A 22223-nucleotide genomic window follows, 5' to 3' on the forward strand; every position below is an offset into this window, starting at 1 on the left:
ATTTCCACCGACGTGTCCTAATGACATCTGTCATCATGGGTTGTCCGGTCATCCGTCTCATTAGAGAGTTTTTGTTACCAATGGATGTTTAATATTCCCCGGAGACATGCTTTCTCGAACGCTAGAATTCGCCTTTCTTGTGTTTTATTCAGATGCCAGATTTCAGAAGCATATAAACGGATGGGGATGATGTTGCTATTGAATAGACGATGTTTGAGTTGGAGGGAGAAACTCTGTGACCTCCATACCGATTTCAGTCTATTGAATGTACTGGAGGCCTGCCCAATGCGGCATGATATATCTTTTTCAGGAGAACATTTATCACTGTGCTGCCAAGGTATTTAGAATCTAGAACCTACTCAATCTGCTGGTTATCGTATCTCAGGTGTAAGGTGAATCCGTTACTGACATACTTTTTCTTTTATCAGCGTTGATTCTTAGTCCTATAAGTCGGCCTCTGTCATGTACAGCTTCTAGTAATTCTTGTAGTCTTTGTTGTATGACTCAATGAGCGTGATATCTTCGGCAAAGTCTAAGTCATTAATTTGGTGTTCTACGTTTAATTGTATGCTTCTGGTGCCAGTGTTACAGAGCAAATGGTCAAATACTAGGGCAAACAGGAAAGGTGAAAAGACACAGCCTTGTTTAACGTCAGAAAGGATACGAAAGTATCTTGTCCTTCCTTCTGTCGTTTTAACACAACATTCAGAGTCTTTGCATATAGCTTCGTATATCAGCTACTAGTATATCAGGGTTTTTCTGATTTTTCTTGTCTTGTTAATGCTGATCATCTGCTTCTTGTGAGCTATTCTAAATCTGATCTATCTGACATGGTACTTTTCGTTCCTGCTTCTTTCTCGGATACATATGCGTCTCTCAAATTTGATAATTTATTTCTCTTTATAAAACTTTCAGATCTCCCTTCAGATGTCATGATTCTGTACTCTCTTTTGTAAATTCCCTCATCTGGCTTGGTATTCCTATTAATTTCTATTATCTATTATATTATGTATTATTAGTATTATTATTATCTATTAACCCTTTTAGGACTGAATTATGATAGAACTAAAGAAAAAAAAGAAATGTTTTCAGATTTTAGCCTTAAAAGACCTCACATATGATGAGTTTGAAGCAAAATATCAGTCTTCATTTATTCATTCCAGACTTACAGTCATGACTCCAATTGACATCATCCGCTGTCACACGTCACAAAATCCGTATACTGACCTAACATGGAAATTTATTTTTATTGCCAATACAGAGAAGAAGAAATACAAAATAGTCATTGGGTATGAAAGATTTTGAAACAGTTTCTGTTTTGAGCCAGACACAATGAAACTTAACATTTTGAACACTGGATTCAAGCATAAGCGGAGCAGAGCCGGCATCGCTTCTTATCAGCCCCTGCCTCTGGCCAATGCTGGATGCCGTCATAGCGAACACTATCATATGGCTTTGGTTTAACAAGCTTTGGTCATTTGGAGTGGAATAGCCTTGGTCTTTGAGGGGTCTTCCACGAGACCTTGGAGCTCCATCATTTGAAGAGGTAAGGTAGTTGGCGATTTCGCTCTTGAGGTCTAAGAGGCTCTTTTTGTGGGTTCAGCCGCGCTGAACCATATGATGCCGAAAAAAGTAACCATGTGTTGACGACTGAAAGATTCAAGAAATAGTAGAAGAGACACATATACCATTTTTTTCCATGGATATCTATCCTTTACAGCTCAATGAGCATGTCAACTGAGGTCAACACCACCCATGAATTTGCTATACTCAGCAATGTACAGAGGAAGGTAAACGTCGACAAACCTCCTCAACTTACTGTCCCAGCGTTTGCAGTTGTCTGAAGGTTCGGCGCCGATAAACGACGAAGCAATGCCGGCACTCTTGTTGTCGAACCACTTTGTAGCCGCTGTACCGCTATTGGTCTCAACTCTATAGTCAAAACTTCCTCTTCCATTTTTTTTTTTTCAGTACAGTGTCAGCTTCAAAAGAGCAACCCTTTCAGTCTGTTTGCCCTGACGGTGCCAGCTGAATGAATCCCGAGTAAAAGGAGCTCGCGAATCAGTGGTATACTTGTGTAATAGTTGTCAAAAAAGAGCTTGAAGTTCTCGTTTCTTGTAATTGCATCTGCTAGTCTGAGCATAACCTCTGCTCCCTGACCAAGTTCATTGACCGGAACCGAACTTTTCCCAGTATATACCTCGAAGTCGTAGATGATTCCGCTGGCCCCTGCACGACTGAATATCTTGATTCCCTAGAAATGGGGTTTGTCCTTAAGGTATTGCATGATTCTTAGCCTTCCATTATAAGCGACAATTTGCTCGTCAATACTCTGCCTTTTCTCTGCAGGGATTTTCTTTAGATTTGCTGACACTCCGTCTATAACCGGCCGAAGTTTGAAAAGAGAGTCGTAGCTGTCTTGACCTTTTGGAACAGCAGGATGGCTATCGTTTGCATGAAAAAAATATTTGAAGGGTTTTCAAGCGGTCTCTGGAAATGACATCTGCAATGAAGAGAAACCTTGTAGCTCTATCCCAGTGTTGAGAAATTGTGGACTTTTTTATTATGCCCATGAGCATATGGATTCCCAGGAACTGCCCCATCTCTTTACTGGTAACTTTCAGTTGGACACCCTCCTTCTGCATCGCATACAAGTTGGACTGAAAAACAAGGCCTTCGACCATGTTATCGTCAAACATCTGCTTGAAATATTCAGCTGGGGTAGGAATTTCCGGAGGAATTGGAGGACTGAGCAGCTTCGTCCCGCAAAAAGACATTTTTCGAATTTCGTGTAGTCTGGCTTCTGAATAATCTTTCCCCTCTCTGACATGATAGCACTAAAAACAAAAATGATAAATATTACACCTACTTTTTATTAACATGCATTATATAAAACAACAATTTAAATTAATTTCAACAATAATTACTGAAAAATGTTTATGAAATCTACAAATATCAGCCCGGTCTCCGTCAAATTTAACCAAATATTTGGATAAGTATGGTTTCTAGGACAAAAGAACTGATTGGGTTTTCTTAGCTTCCTTTATATCAAACACTATATTTTTATATCTTTGATCAGATTCAGCACACAGATAATAAAATAGCAGAGAAGAATCCAGCTTTTTTTCTTTCCTACATCCAAAGATAAATTGCTTCAAGCCATTACTTCGATAACATTTAGTTTTCTTAGCTTTCAGTAAAGTTTTAACTAAAATATTCCTTATACTATAAATAGATTCAAGGCTAATCTACTTCGCTTAATTTTATGCGCTCCACCTTTAAAAATCACCTGAATCAGGAAAAATCATATAGTTTTTTGAAAAATAATTATTAAAAGTTACTAACTAGATAGCAAAACTACAAAGATACAACAACTAAACATTCTAAGGTTACAAAGAAATAATCAAAAACATACGAACAAAAATAATAATCCCCGCAAAACAAAACTGACTGTTATAACGTTTGTTTTACCTTCATGGCCGGTTGATGCCTTATGGGATCAAGACAAATGAGTGGCCCTACCGATAAACTAGAGATCCCCCACCTCAAATAATTAGTCACAATTGATATTTTAATCATTTTTTATCTGCCCAATTTTTTCTTTAACTGTAAAACTGCAATCTAAGGAAATAAAAAAATATTTCCCTTACCTTCAGGAGTTCCTTCATTTACAAAACTAAGAACTGAAATGACACGGGTAAAACCCAACAGATGTTCTTGAGTCTAAACAGGTTTTCGTCCGAAAGAGCTCGATGTCTGCTACCTGATGGTATAATTTTCGATTCAATTTCTTATAACTAGATGGGACTTATGCAACAGCAAAGACTGTGATTCCAATTGGAATTCCACGCCGTGAAAGGGCTAATTAATATTATCTATTTCTATTCTATTGCTATTAATCTTCCAAGCCTGTGACAGCATGTCAGATATAAATACACATTAAATAGGATCCCCTAAGATTCTTAGTAATAAGAGGGTATACTGGACGTGAGTTGTCTAAACTCTATTCAGCTTTTAGTGATCATTCTGTTCATTTTGCTTTCAGAATTTTCCCGCTCTTTAATAAATAAAAATAAAACGAACCCGGATTAATTGTTTTAGATTTTGTAAATTTTTGTTGTTTCTTCGACCTTGGGCAAAAACTGGGTTCTAAATAGATAATTTTTAGTTCCTGATATTCCAGTAAAACTGGAAGTGAATTTGAGAAAAACCTCTCAAATTCAGTATGTGTCTGAATGTTTTCCGCATCACTGCCTTACCAGTTTTTTTAAGTTGTGAGTTATTTTTTCCTCTTCTTTGTTATTCTTTTTTTTATTTTTGTATGTTGCTCTGTGTATTATAATATTAAATAATGGGTGAAAGATAAAAAATAACAATGTTGCCTAGGTCCCCAAGAAAAAATTCTTCTTCCTGTTTGAATCAATATGGAAACACTTTTGTATGAACTCAATACCAGAATCAAAATCTTAGCCCTCCGGTGCGTTGCTATGCTGATTTCAAACTCTGGGTGCCGTATTACGAAGCTGAGATTAAATCTGCTCTGCCACTACATGACAAATATTCTTTGGCCTTTATTTTGGTTTCCCCATTCTCTTTGGTATAGTCAAGAGATACATGGAGATATGTGGCAGCCTACAGCATAGGTAGCGTTACTTTCGAATAAATTTTATTGAACCAGAACCAATAGACAAATTCAAGAATAATACAGAAAAATTAATTGGAGTTCACTTTCTGGTTTCATAGTGACAACATCAAAGTGAAGGGAAACAAAAACATTGACTATAAATTGTATTCTCAAACAAAAATAAGGTTGGGTAGTGAATTAAAAAAAAAAAATGTCTCGACCTAAAAAAGGTGCCGGGACGAACAAGAAAGGGCACAGTGAAAGAAACCCTAGAAATATTGAAAAAGGTGAAACGAGTGATAGCTCTATAGAAAGGAGACCTGAAACCAAAAGGCATCGACCAGAGTCAGCAAGCTCTTCGCATACTGAACTAATAGAGGCTGAAAGTGTGGATATAGCCCCACTAATAGTGAAGCTCAAAGAAAATGAACAAGGCCACAAAATCAGCAAAGTTACTGCGTGCCTATGGCTCTCAAGGAATTACCAAGTACAGGAAGAAATGAAAATCATGGCTAGAGGAGATATTCTAGTTAAGGTAACGAATAAAATTCATTTTGAAGATTTGAAGGCACTCGACTATATTAACGATTACCCAATTGAGGTATCACTGCCGAAAAGCTTAAGCCAATTTAAGAAAGTCGTTACATTATATGAAAATATCAACCCTGAAGAAATGGACCAAATAGAAATAGAATGGAAAAATAAATACGGCATCTCAAAAATTGAGAAACTTTTAAAAAAGATAGAGGAGGATTTGGTGCCCACTAAATCCTTAGTATTATATTCAAATGTTCCAATCCCAGATAGGGTTACAGTTGGACTACTAAGTTTTCCTGCTAGGCCATGGACATCCAAACCTAGAAGGTGTACCAACTGTCAATTGTTTGGCCATATAAAAGATGTATGCCGTACCAACACGCAAACTTGCGGAAAATGTGCCCGCAGAGGTCATTCTGCGGAAAATGGTACTGAAAGTCAGATAAAGTGCAGAAATTGTCAAAGCACAGATCACATTAGTGGGGACAAAAATTGCCAAAAGTACAAGGAAATCATGGAAATCAGTAAAATTGTATCAAAGAACAAAATTCCTTGGAAAGAAGCAAAAATGACTTATGCCGAAAAAACAAAAACAGGACTTGAAAGACAAATGCCTATCGATAGCAACAACCAAACCAATAATTCGTTTTCAGAAAGAGCCCATGTAGAAACAATTGAACCTGCGCAAATTCAGAAAGTATTGAAACTACTTATAGAGACTATAAAAATAGTATCGAAACCAAAAGTAAATGGAAACGAGATGATTCAAGAAATTAAAAGAGCGGCAGAAACAATATTCCCCGGAATTATTAATTCTGACGAACCTGAAATGGAAGAAAGATTTTTAGCAGTAACTGAACATGAATCCAGGACCTAGTAAGAGTATTCAGGATAGTAGATTAACCAGAAATAGTAAAATGAAGTTTTGGCAATTAAACTGCAACAGCTTAAATAAATCGAAATTGGTAGAATTTAAGAAAATATTAATGGATGAGAACCCTACAATAGTTTGCTTGCAAGAGACATGGTGGCATAGTCCAATTATCACCAATTTTAAGGGGTATGAAATAGCCAGAATAGACCGAGAAAATACAGGAAGCCAACAATCAAAAGGAGGAGGAGTAGCTATCTTAATAAATGAAAACCATTTCCAAATAACAGAAATATTAGATGTGAGTGATAATATGATAAATCTAGAAGTTGTTATAGTAAAATGTGTAAGAACAGATGGTGCGGCTTATACCGTGGCAAACATTTATAATAGTAATGGCCAAAACACTATAAAAAACGATCTTGACTTCATTTATCAGAAAATGGAGGGGACCAAGATCCTATGTGGAGATTTAAATGGCCACTCTATTTTGTGGGAATCTGATGGTAGACAAAATAGGTCAGGAAAGGATATTACAAATTTTGCCTATGATGTATCTGATTTAGCATTGATAACTCCAGCGGATACAGTAACATATATGAATATTCAAACTAATTATTCAAGCACCATTGACCTAACATTTGCATCCTGCCAAATCATGCAAGTAGCGGAATATAAAACAAGGGTAGATCTTGATATAGGTAGTCCGCATTCATTAATACAAATAAGCTTTGACCTACTACCGGAAAAGGAAATGCAGTACTATAAAAAGAGGAAATTTAATCAAGTCGAAATTAGTCATATATGTAAAAAATTAGAAGAAAATTTACCAGAAAAACTAAAGTGTCTTGAAACAGATACTAAATCGTTTATGTCAATAATGGAATCCGCAATCAAGGAAATAAGTGCAAATTGCCAAAGAAAGTTGAAAAAGGTGCATTTACACGGGTGGAATGACGAAATTCAGAAACTGGTGCAAGAGAGAAGAAAGGCCAAAAGATACTTACAGCGTCAATTTAGCACTCAGTTATACATCCAATACAAGGAGCTAGATGCAAAAGTAAAAAATAGAATAATGAACTTAAAACGGGACACGTGGAGAAAGTTTTGTGAATCAAAGTTAAATAAAGATACCCCTATTAAGAAGATGTGGGCCACATTTAATACCTTAACCAGGAAATTCAAAGAAAAAGCAAACAAACCAATACAGGACCCACATACTGGACAAATCACAAATGACCCTAAAACCATTGCAAATATCCTAGCGGCAGTTCTTGTCAATAAAAGGGAGCAATTACCAAGTTACTCTACGGAAGAAAACAATACTATGAAGAAACAAATTGGGGTTGCAGTCAAAGAAAAGGGAGATTATGACAAAGACTTTGAGATAGAAGAACTGTATCATGTCATAAATAAACTACCAAAGAATAAATCTCCTGGGTTAGACGGAATTACAAATGATGTAATCAAAGAAATGGGGCCAAAGAGTAAGGATTTTTTATGTCATTTGTATAATATGTGTTTAGCGAAAGCAAGATTGCCTAGAGCATGGGATACTAGCCTTATAGTGCCAATTCTCAAACAGGGTAGGAACTCGTTAAGTCCCGACAATTATAGGCCAATATCTTTGACAAGTGTGTTCAGAAAAATTCTAGAACACTTAATAAAGCACAGAATAGAAGAAAAAATAGATAAAGCTCTTAGTAGACGCCAAGTTGGTTTTAGAAAAAAACGGAGTACAATAGATGCAGTAGTTAAACTGGAAAATGAGATAAAAATTGGAATGCAGGAAAAGAACTCAGTTTATGCAATATTTTACGACCTAACATCGGCTTTCGATTCAGTCCCATTACAACTTGTTGCACAAAAGCTTTCAATGCATATTAAAGGGAAAATGCTCGACCTAATAATCAGCTTAACTAAGATTGAAGAAACTTATGTTGCAATTAAAAATGTAATCTCGGACAAGATACAATTCACAAAAGGTGTGCCACAGGGATGTGTCCTAAGTCCTCTTCTTTTTAACTTAGTATTGGCAGATTTCCCGTTTAAGAATGTAGACGGCCAAATATTTGCCGACGATATTGTCTCATGGGCAAAAGGGAGAACTCCAGAAGAAGCTAAAAAAACAATGAAGATTTCCGTCATAGAGGCAGTTAATTGGGCAAATTTAAATAAACTGGTGTTTTCAAATAAAACTGTGCTATGATTTTTAATGCAAATAAAAGAAATGATCTTCAGCGACTAGAGATTGATGTGGATGGCTTACATATACCATTGGTAAACCATACCAGATATTTAGGAGTGTCAATTGATCTGAAACTCAACATGAAGCTGCATATCAATAATATTTTAAGGGAAACTAGCAATAGTATTAATCTAATGAAATGTTTAGCTGGCAAAAATTGGGGAGCTGACAGATCAATATTGAAACTTTTTTATACAGCTGCAATACGGTCAAAAATAGAGTATGCGGCTCCATTGATGGCAGAAATGTGTGACAATAATTATTACCAACTAGAAAAAATACAAAACCAAGCATTAAGAAAAATTACAGGCGGAATGAGAACAACACCAATACCAGCCTTGAGGATGGAAACGGGAATAATGTCACTTAAAGGAAGAATTCAACAACTTGCAATAAAATACATTTTGAAAATATCAGATGAAGTTAACCACCCTAACCAAAAAGTAATACAACTACACACTTCGGTAATACACACTACACACTTCGGAATTCCATGGAACTATGCTAAGCCACTGGTACCTGCTGTGGCCAATATTATTAGCAAATTAGGAATTAATGAAGATCTCATACAAATAAAACTAGAATCTCCAGAAATAAATTTCAAAGATGTTATTATAAATATAGATACTTATCCAGTTTGCAAGAAAGAAGACTCATTGCAGGTTAAAAGAAATTGTTTGCTCAATACATTAAGTGAAAAATATCCATCTTTTCAACAATATTACACAGATGGATCGAAAATAGGAGAGAAAGTGGGATATTCTGTATTATCAAAAGAAACAGGCAAAACAATAACAGGAAGACTTGAAGAAGGAGTGTCGGTTTTTGATGCAGAAATGACAGCAATAGAAAAAGCGTTAAGAATGATTCATGGAGAATGCCCGCAAAATAGCAAAGCAGTAGTACTTTCAGATAGCAGGTCGGCGATTGCAGCAATAAAAGGAAATAGTCATAAATCTGTAATGGGAATCTATGACGAATTAAAAAAATGTCAAGAAAAAGCTATAACAGTTGGATTACAATGGTGTCCAAGCCATTGTGACATAGATGGAAATGAAAAAGCGGACAAACTAGCAAAGGAGGCTACCTTGCTAGGCTCAATAAGTTCAGAGTGCACGAATTTCTATTCAAAATATCGAAGGATTACCTGGCTATTAAAGAAATCAGAAATAAATCGGAACCTTGAAAAATCTAGTAATCGTTATGTAGAATATTTTAAAGGAAAGACTCCAAATAAAAAATATATACCAATTACACGAAAAGCAGCAAACATTATATTTCGATTGAGAACCCAACATGCCGCGACAAAAGAACACTTGAAAAAATTAAATCTAAGTGAAACAAATATGTGTGATTGTGCAGGTGATATACAGTCCATTCGACACCTATTGGAAGAGTGCCATATCACAGAAAACCTAAGGTCTGCAGTGAAACAAATTGCGACTCATTGAACTTCAGTTATGGTGAAGTGCCATTACTATTTCCCCCACAAAGTACAAGCCATTATGCCACTCTTATTAATAGAATAGGAAATGTACTCTCAGCTTCAAACCTTGCATGGATTTAGTTAGGATTTAAGTGGAATAAATAAAGAATTGCATGGAGATTATGCATTTGCGTCTCCAGATAACCAATCAAGAAGAAGAAAAATTAATTAGAAATGGCCAGGAATATTTTTGAAAAAAGCAGAACAATTTTGCAGAAAGCAAGCCAACTTATTGAAAACACTATGATCCGTCCTCTAAATAGAAAGGTTCTATTTTAGAAAGTTATTTAATAAGAAAAGTTTCTGTAAAGTGAAGAGTTGTTGACAACTGGTGGGCTAGATCTGATCCAGGAATCCTACACATGGATGATCAAATTAAAGTAAAATGGAAGGATTATTACTTTTAAAAATTATTATATTAGCAAAATTCCAGACTTTATTTTAGTGGTTTGTCCCTCAAAAGGAAACACAATAAAATTTTGAAAACTAGGCTACTTTAAAAATTATAAAATACCCAGGCTACTCATATTATTCCTAAAAGCACTTTTTTCATCCCCCACCTGCCTAATGGTTAAATATGGTAACAGTTTAGCTTAATAGTATTTTGCTATTTTGGAAATTGTTTTGGTTAAGACAGTGAAACTTTTAGGGATAGGGAGACTGAAGTATGTAATGGGAAAGTATTTTAATGTCCTTACCTTCATCCCCCCTCTATATAATGCAGCTTATTTTCTGCTCATATTTGATTCTGTATGGTAAATTAAATAAAAAAAGACAAGTTTTTTTTAACTGAAAATAAGGAATGGCATTAAAACTTAAAACCAACAGAAATTACTCTGTATATGAAAGGAGCATTTCCTCCTCAATGCTTTGCTCTTTATGCTAAAGTTTGACTCTTTCTCTTAACTCTACTTTTTAAAACAGTAAAAAACTTTAGTGTAAAGAGTAAGGCATTGAGAAGGCTCTTTCATATATAGAGTAATTTCTGTTTATTTTAAGTTTTAATGTTGCTCCTTACTTTCAGTTAGAAAACTGTTTTTTACATTTAATTTCTGGATGTTTTTGCATTAATGCATGTCTTGATCTTGGCTCTCTGGTTTTCAGCCTAGTCTAGGTTGTGGCCATACTCTTTCTGCTCTTGTTTTGGCCTTGATAGATGCTGAGAAAAGTGGTCAAAGCATAGCTCTTGCTGCACATGATGTCAGAAGGGCCTTTGATTCACTAATTCAGGAGCAGATTATTTTAGATATAGGTCTAGCAGGTGTTGACCCAAGTATGTTAAATCCTTTATATGATATGTATAAAAATTTAAAAGCTAGGCTTAAGCTACCTACAACACTTAACCTGACAAATAACCTGGTGCTTCCCATTAAAAAAGGTGTAAGGCAGGGTGCATTGACATCACCTACTGCATTTAATAACAGCATTGTTAAACTGCAAATCTAAGTCAAATTTGACAGACATTCTGAGAGGTATTGATCTATCATTAATAAGCTATGCAGATGATGTACTTAATCTGAGCTGTCTCCTTTGCAGTTTAGAGGAGAATTTTATCCAGTTTCAAGTAGAATATGGAAAAATAGGCCTTCAGTTTAATGAAAAGAAATCAGATATGGTGTTGTTTAATGCTAAGCAAGGGTCTGCTGTTGATGTTAGGCTGGGTGGTGCTACTGTTTGGCTTGCCAAAGACATAGTTTATTTGGGGATCTGTATTGGTCAGATCCATATTGGTTGGTCTATGCTTGAAATGTGTCATCTTTTGCAGAGTCATCTGCAGAAACAGATTTCTTTAGCGTATAGCTGTGTTGTAGTATATAAGCATCAGTTTGATTGGCAGATTTTGGCCCATCTGTATAATGCAATGGCACTACTCCATTATCTGTATTTAAGTCCCTTTTGGAGGATATTCCAAAAGGAAGATAAGAAAGAATTGGTATCTACATATTATAAATATGCAAAGTACCTCTTATGGCTTCCACCATGGACAAGTAACTGTATTGTGACAAGTTGGTATGTGATTATCAACCCTAATGAAGCAATAATAGCCCAGATCACCAGATATAACTCTAATATTGTTACTCATCCTTGGGCAATGATTTTGAGGCAATAGGTTTTGCTTTTTATAGTTAGATATCAATTTGTTCTTTATTTTTCTTGTGTTTGTGTATTCTTTTGTAGTGTGTTTTTGGCTTTTTTATCTTATACTCCATCTGTCTCTTTTGATGGGAAATAAATATATACATAAATACATAAATGATTAAAACAAAATTTGCAGATAAATTTTTTGTGGCTAAATGGCTTTTTCATAGTTTTAATTAGATGATTTTAAGAAAAAAAGGAGCAGGGGAGGAGGCCTTGTTACCCTCCAACTTTTTGATTACTTAAAAAGGCAAGTAGAACTTTCAATTTTTTATGAATAGTTTCATTAGTAAAAAATTCACATAACTTACATAACAAACTTCTATATTCATATGTTTTTATTGCATATATGAGGGGGTTCACTCCTTGTTGATACCTTGCTCTTTACATTAAAGCTTAAATTTTGTCCCAAATCCTTAAGAATGACCCCTGAATTGCAAAGGCTGTAGAATAAATAGTTGAAATTACTAAAAATACTTTAGCATAAAGAGCAAGGTATTACAAGGAGGTAAAGCCTCCAAATATGTAATAATTTCTGTTCATTTTAAGTTTTAATACTGCTCCTTAGTTTCAGTAGAAAAAACTTTTCACATTTATTTTTTCATTTTTTTTTTTTTAAATAATGCTAGAAAATCCTGTGCCCCCTTCATTGAAATTCTCTCCCCTCATGACAAATTCCTCCATGGAAAGATCCTACCGCTTAACGACCCTCCCTTCAACCCTCCCCCCAAACCAAAAAAATCCCCCTGAAAATCTCTATACACTTCCCAATAACTGTTACTATATGCAAAAACAGGTCAAAGTTTGTAACTTGCAGCCCCTCCCACAGGGACTGTGGGGGAGTAAGTCATACCCAAAGACATAGTTATTAGGTTTTTAGACTATGGTGAAAAAAATGACTATCTCAGAATTTTGATCTGATGACTTTGGGGAAAAATGAATGTGGGAGGGGTCCTGGGTGCCTTCCAATTTTTTGGCTACTTAAAAAGGGTACTAGAACTTTTAATTTCCGTTAGAATGAGCTCTCTTGCAACATTCTAGGACCAATGAGTCAATATGATCACCCCTGGAAAAAAATAAAAATAAAAAAACAGATAAACATGCATCCATGATCTGTCTTCTGGCAAAAAATGCAGAATTCCACATTTTGTAGATAGGGGCTTGAAACTTCTACAACACAGTTTTCTGATATGCTGAATCTGATGGTGTGATTTGCATTAAGATTGTATTACTTTTAGGGGGTGTTTCCCCATAAATTCTAAAATGAGGCAAATTTCCCAGGCTTGTAACTTTGATGGGTAAGATTAATCTTGATGAAACTTATATATTTAAAATCAGTATTAAAATGCGATTCTTTTGATGTAACTATTGGTATCAAAATTCCATTTTTTAGAGTTTTGGTTACTATTGAGCCAGGTTGCTCCTTACTACAGTTTGGTATCACAAACTGTTTGATATTTCACTGTCCATTATTGACATACAAATAAAGTGAGCATGCCCTTAGATGTCATTTTTTATGTTGTTTCTGAATAAAGTAATTGCTTTTCTTGCAGATTCAATTTTAAGTCCTTTTAGGACCCTTGACAATAATAATTTCATTTATATTTTTTGGATATAAAAATGGGTTATAACATTTGTTTCAAGCTTACTGTTTCATTTTAAATCTATAATCTATTTCATTTCTATTAAGTAAAATAAAAAAATTAAAACAAATATGCAATGTCTTTCTTCTTATTCTGTTAGGCCACTTAAGAACTGCTGTTTCACCTATTTGTTGAAAAATATCAAAGCCAAAAGAAGAAACATGGAAGATGGAAAAATCAAGAAAATGATTTGCATTTTCTATCCAACTTGTTTGTGACAAATCAATACTTGTAGGTCATATGACTTAAAAAAAGATTTAGAAATTTTCTGGTCATGTTAAAAAAGGGCTTAAATTTGAATTTGCAAGAGACATAATCATTATATTCATAAAGAGCATAAAAAAGGCATTTAGTGGTATGTTCACTTTATTCATAAGTCAATATTATGAATAGCAAAATATTTACCTCCTGTATTACTATTAGGTTTTGGCCTAAAAATATAAATTTGGATTAAATTGTTTCTAAATGTTATGTCCCACCCCACCAGTTTGGTTACCAAAAAGGTATTAGCCGGGAGCATGCCCTTTTTGCTTTAATGAATGTTCTTGCTGATGCAGAAAGAAGTAGATCCCATATTATCCTTTGTGCTTTAGATGTTGCTCATGCTTTCGACTCTTGCATTTTTTCCCAAGTTTTATTTGAAGTGTATAAAAGAGGGGTAAATTTTTGTATAGTAAAGTGCCTTCTGTGTATGTACCATCACCTTAAGGCGAAGTTAAAGGGGGGATCTCCCTTTTTGATATTTTGAAAGGAGTCCGTCAATGTGGCCTTACCTCACCTTCTTTATTTAATAACTGTTTTAAATGCCCAAAAATCTGTTAATTTTAGTTGTATTCACCATGGATTTAACTTGTCTTTAATAACTTTTGCAGATGACGTTTTGAATCTAAGCTGTACTTATAGTGGATGTAAAAACGCGTTTAATCAGCTTTACAATGAATATGAAAATATTGGGCTTTCTTTCAATGTTGAAAAAACTCCTGTTATAGCTTACAATTTTAAAGAGACAAATGGCCTTATTTTTTTTTTATCTTTAGCTAATGTTCAAGTCCCCCTTTCTCAAAAATTAGTTTACCTTGGAATGCCTATTGAAAAAAATATGAAAGAAACTGTGAAATTATCCCTTGAAAATTTGAAGAAAAAACTGAGAATTGCTTATGCTTCAATTGTATCTAATATTAAACACATAGATAAATTAAATCTTGCGAAAATTTATAATAGCCTAGTTGTACCTCATCTCCTTTCTCTTTGTCCGGTTTGGCAGTTTTTGAACCTCGGAAACTATCTGTTTGTAGAGTATATTTTCGTTATGCTAAATTCCTTCTCAGTTACCCTCCTTGGACTAGAAATAGTTACTTAATGAACAAGTTCTGCCTAGTTTCTCCTACATCTATTATTGATAAAAGGCTTCATGATTTTCGTTCTTCTATGTCGATAGTGTCTCACCCATGGTCAGCATTACTTAGTTTGTTTGTGTTGATTTGTATTTATTTGTAGCTTTTTTTTTTCTCTCTTATTACTCCATCTTAAGGGCGTTCCGCCCTCTTTTTTGTAGATGGGTTATAAATAAATTGATTGATTGATTAATAAATCTATGGTTACCTTAAAAAATCTCAATTTATAACATTACTTGTAATACTTTTTCTTTAATTAATTCTTGTAAATTACAGCTACCTAAATAGTCCAAATATGTAATATCCTATGTAGCATCAGCTATACTAAAACCCAGTTTGTAACTTTACAACTCTTTGGAAACTTCTCTTTGGCTATCAATGAGAGAATTGCTTAAGGGTCCAGAATAGCTATCAAATGTCAACTATGTCATTGAGGGTGGATACACATTGTTTTTGCTGGACATACAGTTGGTCAAACCATCATATAAGGATTTCTTGATCGAATTTAGAGGATAAATCAGTCTTTGGAAAGATATTTTTAATTCCCCTCCCCTCTACTGGAAAAAAGATAATTAGTAAAACTCTGGTTTAGGGCTTTTTGTCAAAATAATCTTTGACTGCTTGATCAATGGGCTAAGACTTGGCTTCCTAAACTTAATGTTGCCACAAACTGTGACTTTCACTTTAGCAAAATAAACCCTTGTTGCTCTTATTTTTTCTCAGGCCACTATTTCACTCATGTCACTATTTCACATGTTCACTCAAGTCACTATTTGATAATGAATTAGAATTTAGCACGTCTGCTGAAGAAGTCTGCTGCTGGTGCTATGGGGCTGATTAAGCCTATTCTTTCTACTTGTTCCTCTGATTTCATCAGTCTTCTGTATAACGGACTTGTATGTCCTAAGATTAAAGTTGAAATTGCTCTAGCCTCCCCTTATTTTAAAAAAGACATAATATTGTTGGAAGGTGTGTATAGCCTAGACATGTAACCAAAGTTATATCTGGCATGAAGGACCTCTCCTACCCTGCAAGACTAGCAAAGCACAAACTCCCAACACTTGTATACAGGAGAAATCGAGATGGTGCCATTTTAGCCCATAAGTATATTCTCCCAGCATTATTTTCCATTGTTAGTCCTACCTCAAGAACTAGAGGTCCTCACCTGAAACTTGTTAAGCAGTCTACCCTATCCAGAGTCCACACTCAATTATTTTCCTTAAGAATCGTCAAGAGCTAGAATAAGCTCTCAAAAAAACTGTTATTTCTGAATCTGTTGCCATCTTCAAAGGAATGCTTGATGCTTAGTAGTTATCCTGGGAGTAGAAAGTCAACTGGGAAGCTATTGATAACAATACTGCACCTGGTCACTAAAGAATTTTGAACACAACTTAAATAATCAACTCTGCTGCTCTACAAGAAGAAATTCTTAGATTGCACCAGGCTGCAATTTAAGGGGCTTTTTGTTATCTTAGAAAGTAGTTGAGTTAAGTGAACAAAAATCACAAGAGTATATCCAGAGCCATAATGATCTTGTAGTAAGATATTTTGAACTATGTAACTCTGCTGCTTCTTCTTTCTGGAGTACATTGGCCTCTGAAATTATATATGCTATAGAAGTGAAACTTTGCAAAAAAAGAGACTTTCTCAAAAGAGGTACAAGGAAAGTATTTCGAGCATCATACCTTTGCTCATTCCCAACTTATAAGATTTTAAGGATCTTTAAATTTATTCCTGGTAAAGGTTAATAATAGAGATTGTCCAGAAAGAGACAAGCTAGAACAAAAGAGATATATTTTTTATATTGCTAATTTTATGCTCATTTTCAGGATTTATGTGCATTTTTGACAATTCAACCCCCAGCCACCTGCATAGCCATAGGCTACATAGAACATAAAACAAGAATTGTATCATTAGATTCCTTATTTTGTGCTGGTTTTCATCACAATTGTTTTAACCTCAACAATGCCCCTCCCCTTCTTAAAATGGACACATATATAGCCCTAATAATACATTTGTTTGCTGTTCTTTCCACTGACTGATCTGTTGTAAAATTGGTTTGTCTATGTGGAATTGGAGATATCTAGTTTAGCCTGAATGAGATTGTTTATTTTGAATTAAAAATACTATGTTAAATGAGTCAAAATGCAAGTAATAGTAGAAGAAATCATGATGATCTGATTAAATGTTAATATGCTGCATGTTATAAATTAAGAATTTTATTATTCTTTTTATTGTTTTTTTAATGTATTTAGCCTAGGGCTGTATGAGACCAATAGGGCAGGGGAGGGGGGCAAAGATTGACGTTTTGAAAACAGAACCATAAAAATGAGCATAAAATTAGCAGTCTAAAAATGTGTCTCTTTTTGTTCTAACATGTCTCTTTCTTGGAAGCCTCTATTCTCAAACTTTACTCTATTTCTAAAATAATAATAATAAAACAATAACACTGATGTAGCTTTAACTTCTACTGGAATAACAGGGATTATATTATCCAAAAACAAAGCCAATGAAAAACAGATTGAGAAAAAACTAAGGGTAGACATAGTTGCTTGACATTTATTTTCTTAGGGTATATTTTTGACCCTGGATTCATTCCTCAAAGTTTCATAACTTTGTTTGTTCATAGTCTAAAAGTAAAAAAAAAAAAAAAATGGAAATAGACCTATAGCGCAAATGAGACCAACAAAATGAATTAAATCACCTAACTTTGCTAAGTTCTGATTTAACTTTTAGACTAAGGTTTTTGTATAATATGTTAAAAGGTGTCTTAAACTAAAAAAAAAACTGAATATGGCTTAAAATTGTACTCAAATCATTAGAATTGTGGTAGCCTAGATTCAGGCCAAAATTATAGAAAGCATACATTAAGTAATTTTTTAAATGATTGGTTGACCACTTCTAAAGAAAACACGTTAATAAAGTGAAAATAGTAGGGGTAAGTGGTATATAGGCCACTGGGGCATTGTATATAGTTGGTCAAGCCCCCTCTTTGCCACATAGTGTTCTCTAAAACATCTCTGGAGGCCATTTAGCATAGTTTGTTCAATGTCCAGTCATCCTGAGCAATTATTTTGGTATGTTACAATTTTTGTTTTTGAGGAAACTTACCACAAAATACCCCCCCTCCCCCCCAAAAAAAAAATTGTAAAAAATAAAAAAATAAATGTATTTTGCCTTTAGATTTTCTGTTTTCATTGTTTTTTGGTTCAGTTAAGTTTAGTGCTTGTGATACCAAACAAAAGCCAAACCATCTAGCCAACAGATCTAAAAAAAAAGTTTGCAAAAGTAGCTAAAAGTGTCTTGGGGTGAAAGTTAGAAAATCACCTAGGAATATAAGCAAAAAGGCTTTAAGCTTAGTAGAAATGAGAAGGGTTTTGTATAAGAAGTTTCTCAAAATATATTCTAAAAACAAACATTCTTTGGAACCTTTTTTTGAATCAATTCCAGCTTATTTTTAATTGTTGTAGTTGTAGGAATATTCAAAATTTATCCAAAATATCAAATTTCTTCTTTTTTTGAATAAGTTATGGGTAATAGAAACTTTTTGGTGCATATTCAACATAAAATACATTTGTAGCATCAACAACATTGTTCCTCAGCATAATAGGTATAATAATCCGTGGAATTTACTTAGGTAGGCCTACTGTTATTGCCTCAAAGCTTGTGCACCTTTATTTTTTTTACTAATCTCTTGAAAACAGTTATATAAACATTATAAGCAAAAGAACTTAAGTATTTGGCAAAAAGAGAAATGATCCAGAAATTCTTGCATCCCCCAATTCTCCTCATTTGAGAATATGCAGCCCCCTCCACCGAAATTGGAATGATATCTGTGGCTGACCTTATAATTGTACATTGAGCCTTTAATTTGACCTTTTTTCTGCTATCTGTCTTTTTGCACTTCTGTTTTTTTTAATTTAAATCTAATATAATTTTATCTGTATCTATAAATAGATGACTTATAAATATAGTTGCACATATAACCTCTGATTTGACATTTTTTTCTGCTGTGTCTTTTTCCACAACTGTTTTTATTTTTATTTTTCATATGCTTTAATTTGATTGTTTTTCACTAATCCAGGTATCCACTCAAATTGATAATCAACAGGCTTCTTCAGTGGGCATACATCCCGCAGCATTTGAACTTGCCTCATGGCAAAGTAAGTAGCATATAGTTGATGCTTTTCCTTTGTTACCACTTACATTAGTAATTCCACAAATTGGGGTTGGTAGTAGTTGGTATAGTGTTGGTTTTAAACTTTTCATATGTTCATAGAGTTTTTGAATCCTTTCTCTGCTGATCTGCAGACCTCATTTTCCTTATTAATATAAAAAATAAGTTCCTCAGTAATATTTTTGAACAAGAAGAAGAAGAAGAAGAACGGATATTTACTAATATAATATTTGATAATTATATTGCTTTGGCAGTAGAGTATCTAAAGTTTTATCTTTTATTCAATTATTGTCATTTCTTTATTTAAGAGGTTTAGCACCTTTCAGATATTGTGAAGTTACTAGACTTATGTCTAAGCTAGATCCACCAGATCCCTATCTAGAGGGGAGCCATGCTAAGCCTAAGAGCAATATTGCCATATCTCCTCCTCAAATCACTAAGCCTGCAAATAATGATAACGATATAACTGAAAAGGCCAGGACTAGACAGCCATCAAGACCATCTACATCTAGTGATGGCACAATGATTTCTGTGGGTTCACCTCAGTGGTGTGAACCAAACTGTCAAGTACCAGATGATGAGAATCATCTGGCATGGGATGACTTCCAAGTAGTTCAAAAACTCAAGAAAAAGAATAATAAAAAGAGAAAGGTTGACGGCCCCAATCTTTCAGTACCAACAGATGAGTCAACAGCCCCAACCCCTAGTTATGAATTATCCATTCCAATGTTTGCTGTTGTAATCTCACTTGTCCAGAAAAATACGAGTCTCAAACCCCTGAAATTTGAACCAAAAAAACATATTGACTTTTTGAGGATGAACATTTTCAAGAAGTTAAGAAAGGAATTTGATATTTTCATTAACAGAAATGGAGAAGCTGAAGTATTTGCCAATGATGCAGCCTGTCTGACCTCTCTGCTGGACTTGACACATATTGGTAATATGGAAGTAACTTGTAAGCCAGAAGAACAACTAATTCAAAAAGAAACTAGACTGGTCATTTATAATATACCCAGTTTATATACTGACAATGACATCCAAGAGGGTCTTACTGATAGTTCCCTTTTATCTTACCCTCTGAAGTCAATAACAAGACTAAAAAAAAGAAATGAAAACAATAAGTTAGTAGCAAGTAACTCTGTTCTTTGTGCATTTGAAGGAGGCTATTCACCAGAAAAGTTATTCTTGTTTGGTGGAAGAGTTGCCTTTAGACTCTATGATGAAAAACCTATACAATGCAAATACTGCTTGAAACTAGGGCACACACAAACATTCTGTCCATTTGCCACTGCTGTTGTTTGTAAAAATTGTACATCAAGGGGCCACTCTGAAAGCAACTGCCATAACCCAACAAAATGTATGAACTGTGGAGGTTCACATCTTTCTGATGACAGAAATGTTTGTACTAAATACCTGCTACCAACTTCCTGCTACCAACTTCTATGAGACCTACTCCCTATCAACTAATGAGCAACCCATAAGTATAACTAGCCCTTCTTTCCCCAAACTTGACCACAAAGTAGGAACAATTCCTGCAGGTGTATCCCCCTCTCAACTCAAAAGACCTACATTCTTATCTCTTAGGGGTAATGGACCTCAAAGAAGCAACATCAAGCCTCCAACACCCACAATCCTAGTTGGTAATCAACTAAGAAACTTGACAAAATTTATTATTACCCAGGAACTTATTCGATCATCAAATTATGACACACAAATGAAAAATGAACTATGTGAGAAAACACTAGAAAAGCACTTTCGCAGAGTCATTGCTGAAAGAAGTTACAGATGAATTTAAGGAACTAATTGCTATTGTTGCAGCCAAAAATATTCAAGTTCCCCAATGATTAGAAACCCCCCCCCCCCAACTAATTAACAATGTTAGTGACATAGATAAACTGATAGTGTTACAGTGGAACACTTTTTCACTTAATAATACAAAAATGATGGAACTTTGCTCGTATATTAATAAAGAAAAAGTGGATGTAATTTGTCTCCAAGAAACACATTTAAATAATACAAAAAAAGTGTCCATACCAGGATACAAATGCTATCGAAAAGATAGAGATTCTGGCAGAAAAGGAGGTGGAGTGCTCATTTTTATAGCTGATAAAATAGTTCACTATCCATTACCATTAAAGCAACATGACCATGAAATAGATGTGGTAGGAGTATCAATCACTTTAAGCTCAGGAGACACTTTAATAATTAAATCTGTGTATAACCCAAAGGGGGATACTGATATATATAATATTTTATCAACAGAAGCAGAGGGTCACAACTCGTTTATTTTTGGTGACGTAAATGCTCATAGCACTCATTGGGAAGATATTGAACAACCAAACCGAGCTAGGAAAAATGTTGAAAGATTACTGTTAGAAAATAATTATATAGCAGTTCTAACACCATATAATTTGCCAACTTATTATAATATAAAAAATAAAAAATTTTCGACCATTGATATTCAACTAGGTCCTGCTGCTGCTGTTGACCAGGTCTCAATAAGTAGAGTAACAGATCTACAAAGTGACCACTGCGCTATTAAGACTACAATCTCTAATATGTCCCACCAAACTAAACCTGGAAAAAGGAAGTTTATCAACAAGAAAGGTAATTGGCCAATGTTCAAGCAAATCCTGCAAGAAGCCAATTATAATTTACTTGAAGATTTTTCCCAAATTGATGATAAAGTAAAAATACTTAACAAAATTATGATGGACGCTGCTCACAAAGCAATTCCCAAGACAAGCCCCAATATTTGGACTCCAACTGGCAATAAGAGAATTAAAAATTGGTGGAATGAACTATGCTCTACTGCAGTGGAAGCTAAGAATGTAGCAAAAAAGGCATTTCAAAGACATCCATCAATGAGCACTGCAATTGAATATAAACGTAGCTCAGCAAAAGTAAAAAAAACATGTTTACAGGCCAAAAGAGAGACATGGGAAAAATTTATGACTAGCATAGATCATCAAACTGCAGTATCTAAGATTCACCAATACGTAAGCAAGATGAATGGCAAGAGAATGACACTTGATGATCGGAAATATGAAATAAAACACCAGGGTCAACTAATAACTTCTGATTTCTTAAAAGCTGATATTTTT

At 34.5% G+C, this 22223-nt stretch overlaps 2 protein-coding genes across 2 annotated transcripts in view; both read left to right on the plus strand.

Annotated features, from left to right (window-relative positions):
• Positions 1–4671: 4671 nt before the first annotated feature.
• Positions 4672–22223, plus strand: part of LOC136027437 (large ribosomal subunit protein uL4m-like) — a 44244-nt gene continuing 26692 nt past the window's right edge. Inside the window, exons 1-3 of the mRNA XM_065704713.1 lie at positions 4672–4706; positions 9924–10033; positions 19027–19105. Of these exons, the coding sequence (XP_065560785.1) occupies positions 9941–10033; positions 19027–19105 (172 nt within the window). The 5' untranslated portion in view covers positions 4672–4706; positions 9924–9940. The remainder of the gene's footprint in view (positions 4707–9923; positions 10034–19026; positions 19106–22223) is intronic.
• LOC136027737 (uncharacterized) lies at positions 8238–9731 on the plus strand. The gene has a single exon (XM_065705193.1). The coding sequence runs from the start codon at positions 8238–8240 to the stop codon at positions 9729–9731; it is 1494 nt and encodes a 497-aa protein (XP_065561265.1).

This window comes from Artemia franciscana, chromosome 5 (genome assembly GCF_032884065.1).
Source record: "Artemia franciscana chromosome 5, ASM3288406v1, whole genome shotgun sequence".
In the NCBI taxonomy this organism is placed as follows: domain Eukaryota; kingdom Metazoa; phylum Arthropoda; class Branchiopoda; order Anostraca; family Artemiidae; genus Artemia; species Artemia franciscana.